This window comes from Myotis brandtii, unplaced genomic scaffold, assembly GCF_000412655.1.
Source record: "Myotis brandtii unplaced genomic scaffold, ASM41265v1 scaffold1270, whole genome shotgun sequence".
In the NCBI taxonomy this organism is placed as follows: domain Eukaryota; kingdom Metazoa; phylum Chordata; class Mammalia; order Chiroptera; family Vespertilionidae; genus Myotis; species Myotis brandtii.
The window spans coordinates 1,182,894-1,191,160 of record NW_005354465.1 but is presented as its reverse complement, the minus strand read 5'-3'; the positions used below and the strand labels follow the sequence as shown (position 1 = coordinate 1,191,160).

General features: G+C 39.3%; 1 protein-coding gene across 1 annotated transcript; it reads left to right on the top strand.

The window, feature by feature from the left end:
- The first annotated feature begins 74 nt into the window (after positions 1-74).
- TMEM215 (transmembrane protein 215) lies at positions 75-2,749 on the top strand. Its single transcript, XM_005859555.2, has 2 exons — positions 75-371; positions 622-2,749. Exon 2 carries the CDS (start codon positions 675-677, stop codon positions 1,380-1,382), a length of 708 nt encoding a protein of 235 aa, XP_005859617.1. The 5' UTR covers positions 75-371; positions 622-674; the 3' UTR covers positions 1,383-2,749.
- Positions 2,750-8,267: the final 5,518 nt, after the last annotated feature.

Here is an 8,267-nt window from a genome sequence, read left to right as displayed (position 1 = left end):
CTCCACACGTCCTTTTTGTTTCTGAGCTTGCTCTGAAAGTGATGTAACGCGGACAGGCTCGCGCGTCGCTTTCCCTCTTTCCCACACTAAGTCCTCCCCTCTCCCTCCCTCCCTCCAACGCCTGGAAGTCCGCGCGCAGAGCCAGCACCGCCGCCCGCCGTTAGCTTCCAGAGCTGGGGGACCGCGACCCGCACTGTTGGGAAAGACAGGCTCCCACGTCCCACTACCTGGTTGTCAGGAGGAAAAGCCAGGCTTTCCTTCCAGGAACAAGGGAGAGAGTCGAGGGCACAGCTGCTGTGGAGGTTCCTAAGGAGACTCAGACTGGCTTCTTTCCCTGCTCCCAGGAGACTGGAGACAGGAGGAAACCTCAGGTACCTCAGTGACCCCCGCCGGTGGACGCTTATATGAAAGACTGAGATTAAAATAGTAAAGATACAGACAGACAGACAGACAGACAGACGGACAAAGAGCAACAGAAACAGGGCAAGAGATAGAGAGAGGCAGAGACCAAGATTGTCAGACAGGTGGAGAGAGACCAAGAGTAAAAGAGACGGAGTTGGTGGGTGGGAAGTGGACTTGGGGATTTCTTTTAACCCACTGTGGTTTCCTCTGTGACGGAAGACAGCAGAGCTGCTCCCTGGCCAGCAAGAAGCCCCAACCTGGATGAGTGAAAGATGCGGCCTGATGACATTAACCCGAGGACTGGGCTGGTGGTGGCCCTGGTCAGTGTCTTCCTGGTCTTTGGCTTCATGTTCACTGTCTCGGGGATGAAAGGAGAGACTCTGGGAAACATACCCCTCCTGGCCATCGGACCAGCCATCTGCCTGCCAGGCATCGCGGCCATTGCCCTGGCCAGGAAAACTGAGGGGTGCACCAAGTGGCCCGAAAATGAGCTGCTCTGGGTCCGAAAGTTGCCCTGCTTCCGGAAACCCAAGGACAAGGAGGTGGTGGAGCTGCTGAGGACCCCTTCGGACCTGGAGTCAGGCAAGGGAAGCTCCGATGAGCTGGCTAAGAAGGCAGGCCTCCGGGGGAAGCTGCCCTCCCAGGGGCAGGCCGAGGTGCCTGTGGCCAGCTCTATCACTACTCCCACCCCCACGGAAGAAGGAGAATGCCAGAGCCTGGTCCGGAGCGGGCAGCAGGAGGAGACTTCCAGATACCTGGACGGCTACTGTCCCTCAGGCAGTTCCCTCACCTACAGTGCCTTGGATGCCAAGTGCTCAGCCTGGGACAGGTCCGAGTGCCCCGAGCCAGAGGACAGTATCTTCTTTGTGCCCCAGGACAGTATCATCGTTTGCTCCTACAAGCAGAACAGTCCCTATGACAGATACTGTTGTTACATCAATCAGAGCCAAGGCAGGTGGGACCACGAGACGATAGTCTAAGCTTTGCATACAAGGGTCGCTGTGCTGATAGAAACATGACTACACTCAGCTCCCGATGGAAGGAAACTGCCCGCTCCAACAGCCTTCACACTGTTAGAGATTGACCTGGTATGTGATGGGTGTGCAAACGTCTGGTGCCTGAGAGCCATGTAAATAGGCATGTTGGGGACACATTTTAGGGAGGGGTGATGAGTGTTAAGGACACTGGAAGAGGCAATGGGTAGGAGAGGAAGCAGTTCCAGTTACTTTTTAACAATTTAAACCATGTTGGATGGTTTGTAAATAACCCAACAAGTGCCACTCAGTACCTGCTGAAAGCAAGGCAAATCTTGAGTGGGCTGCAAAAAAAACCCCAAAAAACAAAACAAAACTGCTTTTCATAGGGACTCGGAGCTGCTTTAGGTCTGAAAAAGATTGAAAGAAGAAAAAAACACAATGCTTTGTTATAAGAAATAATTATCTATTGAAAGCCTTTCACACTTAGTATTTGTTAAAAAAAGAAAAAATCAGGACAGAAAAGCTGCATCCCTCCTTAGGTAGGATGGTTTCTGGAGAAAGGAGAGTTAAAGACAGTTGAATTATGTCATTGAGTTTTATGATATCTTCTGACAAGATCAGGAATTTCAAATAAAGTAAAGTAAATGTGACCGGCTGTGTGAAAAACTAACATTTTTAGATGGCTATGTTACTTATTAAAGTCTTCACTTAAAGTGACTTACTGGTCTTTATCTGAAGTGTTTTCTAACATTTACTATCATTCATGTATAATTTCCTCATCAGGTGCAAAATGACTTAATGTAATATTTTCATAGATCAAAAATTGTTTTCATCCAGTTAAAATGGATTCTGCATATGTATACAAGTGTCTTTAACATTTTGGGAAAACATGTACTGGTGATTACTATTCTTATATGCCTTTTAAAATCTAAAGACTGTGAAGTCAATACCTTAGTCTTGAACTTTATGCAGAATTTATATGACATGCAATGATTAAACTTCTGGAAATGTCAGAAATGTCATTATTTGTACTTTTGTTCAGCATTCCCAAAGACTGTGCCAATGAAATGAGAGTTAATCTACTAGGATCAACCAAAGCCCAGTTTTTATTAAGTTCATCTGATCAGTAAACATTACATGGCAAAGGTCTGCTTTATTTCATGTTTAATCTTTTGCTGCTGAGGAAAAAAAATCACAATGGGGTCCTAAAAAGTATTTCCTCTTTCATTTGATCAACTGTAATAGACAAGAGGTCAATCAGCCAGAATAGTATCTGATCCAGTTGAAGAGAAATATTGAGTTATATATAGAAATGGTGGTATATTTAATCTTGAAGATCAGAATAATTTTGCACCCTTTAAGGAATGATGATTTCTTTTTATTTTTTATTTATTTTTATTTTTATTTTTATTTTTTCAGGGCTTAGGGGATGATTTCTTTTTAAATGTCAGATAGTTTCAGGCACTTTTTGCCAAAAGGGGAATTGAGGACAAAAAGTTTGGGTATATCTCTTTTGTGTATTTCAGGTCCAACTCTGTAATTCTCTAAGTATGGCAATTATTCTTGTTTTTAAACATCATGCCCTTAAAAAATCACAATTTTCTAGTCAAATGCAACATCAAAAGTATGTAATTGTTTTTTGGTAGGGTTTAAATGTCAGCAAATGAGATCGGTGATCCTGGGCAAATTTTATCTTCTCACACCTCAGTTCCCTGAGAAGAAAGGAGTGGGACTGACTGACGCTAGGTTACCTCTTAGTTCATTCCCAGGTTGAATATCCTATGGCGTTGTGGCAAAGGCACTTTATATATTGCCATGAAATGAGTTACAGCAAAATGCAGGCCGAAGTTATGCAATTCATGATTACTAATATGTGACATGGATTGAATTCTTGCTACTACTAAAAAGAATTTTGTAAATGTGTGAAAGCAGATTTGTTTTATTACCAAATATATTTTTATTCAGCAAAATACATTTCTGGGAATAAAATGAAGATATTCAGAGTAAAATATTTTTGAGGAGAAATTTTTAAATATTGGATCCCTAAGTAATATAACACATACCCTTACACTAAATGTAATTTACTTTGGATTTGGCACGGAGGGAAAATAGTTTCCTAAAATCACAATACCTCTTGATAATTCGGATGCATTTTTAAAGAGGAAAATGATATGTTGAAGGAGGTGAAACTGTGTCTTGATTCCAAAGTGTAAATTCACCCAAGATACCCATGCTGGAGCATATTTAGACAATTGTTTCAAGACTTAGTCTCTATTGCAATTACCATGGTAAACAAAATTCAGATAGAGTTCAATTCAGGCTCTCTTCCAAACCCTACTAACCAGTTCCTTTGAAAATGTTTTCAATTCTATGGATCTTAATACCCATTGATCTGGCAAATGTGGGAAGAAATATTTATTCTTTTAAATGTGTTTTCCCTTTTGATAATATCCAACCTCTAATTGTTTACTAATATCTCCCCTCTACACCTACAGCATCATTTATTTGGTGAACTCACTGTTACTATTCTTTTATAACATTGAAGAAAATATTTTTGAAAATCCATAGTCCCACTATCCTAATAGAACTATAGTATTTCCATTTTAGCATATTTACCTATTATAATCATGTGTTTTTCTTTAATATTTTCATAATATCCTAAGTATGTTTTCATGTTTTTATGCAGTGTCTCTAATTATCATTTAACAATTGTGTAATATGCTATTTAGTGATGTACCATGATTTATCATGCCATACCTTATTGCTAGTCAGATACCGTGTTTTATGGATGGTTTCATATGGGGTTTTTTTCTGTTTTTGGTAACACAGCTACATTATTTGTTATTTGCCCACAGAGGTAAAAATTTACAATTGAAAAAGCTATATCTTTATAGATGAGAATGAGGGGGCAGAAATGTATAAATGGATAAAACAATCAATATTGTTGGTTTCCTCTTCACTCGTGTAGATGCAAGATGTAGGGTAAGAAACAAAATTATGCTTCTTCAAGAGTCCCCCATTGGGACCAGAGCCAGTATTTTTAAGAGTAAGAAAAGATGAGACCTTTCCCCAGTCAAGATATCACCAATTTGTATCTCAAAATCAGATTACAGTGGTGTCCATCTTCAAGAGCTTAAGATTGAATAAACAAAATGAAAATAAAAATAGATAATAATAAATACTTTGTAATATTTCAAAAGCATTTTCTTAAAGTATCTCACCATATATTTTATACTTAATATGTATGTAAATTGTTATCTATTAGTGACTTACAAATGAACTAGAATTTCAGGAATTCAATAGACTCTACCCATGAGTTTTCTATGTTTCAGTTCCTCACTGGAAAAACTAAACTGAAGATGGAGATGTGAACAAATGCTTGCCTCAACCAAATATCTCAATAAAGGACTGAATTCCACTCAGCCTCTTGTCCAGATAATATAAAATCACATAAACACAATTAAATCAGAGATCACTTACTGGATTTATCACTGCCCACCACAGAGTCCTCACTCCATGGACACCCAAAAGAAAGAAGTTTATACATGATTCTGTCCAGATACACAAATAGGAGGGCACTGACATTAATCTCCATAGTCTAGCAAGTTATTCCTGGACCTGACCCTTGTTAGGGATTCTTTCTTTACTTTTTCCTTTATTCCTCCTCCCGGCCCCATGTTAGAGCCTGCAACCTCAGTGTCCCCAGGGACAGCACATGCCTTTGCATGCTTTACTCCTAATAATACAGTTACAAAATAGATATAAAGCTATTAAACATCTTTTTGCTATTCTTTAACAAATCCATCCCTAGAAAGTTAAATATAACGACATTTTTGTAGTTAATCACTTTCTTATTCTTCGTGGTAATGAACCATTGTATGTGAGACAGGTAGTTCTTCAGTCTGAGGCAAGACCACATTTGTTTAGAAGAATTAGGCTTTTGAAAATCACCTGCCTGTAATTCAACATGAAAATATGAATAATTACCTTCTATGTAAGTGATGAGATCATCACACCTACTCAAAAAAGACCACCTGCCCCCCCACCCTCTGCAGCAGCTTCTCAGCTCTTCCATGACTGTGCCCTGCAGCTGACCATCCTGAACCTTTGCCCAACCATGTTCTCTGCCTCAAATGCATACTGTCTTCACCCCCTTGCTGCTAAATGCCCTAACATCCTTCAAGTGGAAGCTGCCACATCTTCCACAATTTTTTAGCTTTTCCCACTCAGACTGAATACTTCTGTCACCCTGGGGTCAGATGACACCTCCACCATCATTGCACATATTAGTTGAGTACGTATCTGCCTTTCCAACTACAGCTCTTTGAGGGCAGGGGTCACATTTTATTCATCTTTCCACCCCATCCTCCCTCCCACCCTTCCCACCCCCCCACACACACACACACACACACACACACACACACACACACACACACACTTCCATGCTCAGTGAAAACTATAAATTGCATCATTTGGGTCATCCTCAAAGCCTACTCACTTCCACTTCCTCCTTCTGGCATGAAAAGAAAACTCTGCCTTGTTGATGTGAATAAAATTAAATTGAATATAGTCAGCTACAACGTGGGTTAAAGTATGCTTGTGGTTTGAGACCCTAACTTTTATTTAGCATCTTGTTTCTTTGGGGAAACCACATCTTACATAAGAAGAAGAAAGCAATGAATCTTTCCAGAACATTTTCTCTTCCCTCCATGAGTGACCTAACTCCTGCTCCCTGTTTCCCTCTATGAGCCAGTGGCAGTTCTTTAAAAAAAAAAACTAGAACTTGGATCTACATAAAGGAAGGAAAAACTGCCCAGTCAGTGTGTCTCAGTGGTTGAGCATCAACCTATGAATCATGAGATCACGGTTTGATTTCCGTGGGCACATGACTGGGTTGTGGGTTCAGTCCCCAGTAGGGACATGCAGAAAGCAGCTGATCAATGATTCTCTCTCATCATTGATGTTTCTATCTCTCCCCAACCCCTTCTTCTCTAAAATCAATAAAAATAGATTTTTAAAAAACAGAGCATCTGAATAGGCCTATATCTATTTTAAAAATTGAATTAGTAATTAATAACCTTCCAAAACTGAAAGCATCAGGCTCACATGGGTTCACTGATTCTTCTAAACATTTAAGGAAGGAATAATACCAATTCTCTAAAATCTCTTTTAGAAGATAGAAGAAGAGGAATACTTTCTAAATCATTCTATGAAACATAATTACCCTAACACCAAAACCAGACAAAGATTTTAAAAGAAAATTATAAACCAATATCTCTCATGAACATAGATGCAAAAATCCTCAACAAAATATTAGCAAATTCAATTCAAAAATGTATGAAAAGAATTAGACATCACAACCAAGTGGGATTTATCCTAGGTATGCACAACTTGCCCAACATAAAAAAATGGGCCAGGTCAGCAGGCTAATGAAGAAAAATCAGATGGTACATCAATAGATGCAGAAAAAAGCACTTGACAAAAGCCAGCACCCATTCATGATAAATGTTTATTCCTAAATAAACAAAAATAAAAGGAAATTTCCTCAACTTAATAAAGATATTTAAAATAAAACTACAGCTAACATCATATAGCTAACATCTCATCATCATTGATGGTAAAAAACTAGAAGCTTTCCCACTAAGATCAGAACAAGGCCAGAATGTCCCCTCTTACCACTCCTTTTCAACATTGCACTGGAAGTCCTATTTAATGCACTAAGACAAGACAAGTCAAGACAAGAAGAGAAAAGGCATACTGATTGGGAAGGAAGAAATAAAACTATCTTTGTTCACAGATGACATGATTGTCTATGTAGTAAATCCAAAAGAATCAACAACAAAAATCTCCTGGAACAAATAAGTGATTACAGCAAGATTTGCAGGATACAAAGTTAATCTATAAAAATCTGTCACTTTTCTATATACCAGCAATAAACATGTGGACTTTGAAATTAAAAACACAATACCATTTGCATTAACACCCAAAAAATGAAATATTTAGGTATAAATCTAACAAAACATGTACAAGATCTATATGAAGAGAACTATAAAACTGATGAAAGAAATCAAAGAACTAAATAAATGGAGAAATATTTCATGTTCATAGATAAGAAGTCTCAATATAATCAAGATGTCAGTTTTTCCCAACTTGATCTATAGATTCAATGCAATCCTAGTAAAAATACCAGCATGTTATTTTGTGGATATTGATGAACAGACTCTAAAGTTTATATGGAGAGATAAAAGACCCAAAAGAGCCAACACAATATTGAAGAAGAATACAGTCAGAGGACTGACACTACCTGACTTCAAGACTTACTATAATGCTGCAGTAATCAAGACAGTGTGATATCCCTGGAATATGCAATAAGCAAACAGTAAAAAAAAAAAAAAAAAAAAAAAAAAAAAAAGGAGGATGGAAAGGAATGTGGGCCCACCTTAGAGAAGCAGGAACTGTGGTATTAAAGAGGATGTACTCCCAGGGCCACACTTCATGGGTTCAAATCCCCATTCTGCCTCTTGCGAGCTTTGTGGTCTTTTTTTTTTTTAATATATATTTTATTGATTTTTTACAGAGAGGAAGGGAGAGGGATAGAGAGCCAGAAACATCGATGAGAGAGAAACATTGATCAGCCACCTCCTGCACGCCCCCCACTGGGGGTGTGCCCGCAACCAAGGTACATGCCCCTGACCGAAATCGAACCCGGGACCCTTGAGTCCTCAGGCCGACGCTCTATGCACTGAGCCAAACCGGTTCTGGCGCTTTGTGGTCTTAAGTATAACTTCTCTGTACCTCAGTTTTTTCAGCTGTAAAAAGGGAACAATAATAGTGCCTGTCTCTAGGGATGTGAAAATGAAATGGATTAATATGTGTAAAGTGCTTAGA

Excerpts from the sequence above, each read along its gene's own strand:
- TMEM215 (XM_005859555.2), top strand. The coding sequence starts at position 675 with ATGCGGCCTGATGACATTAACCCGAGGACTGGGCTGGTGGTGGCCCTG.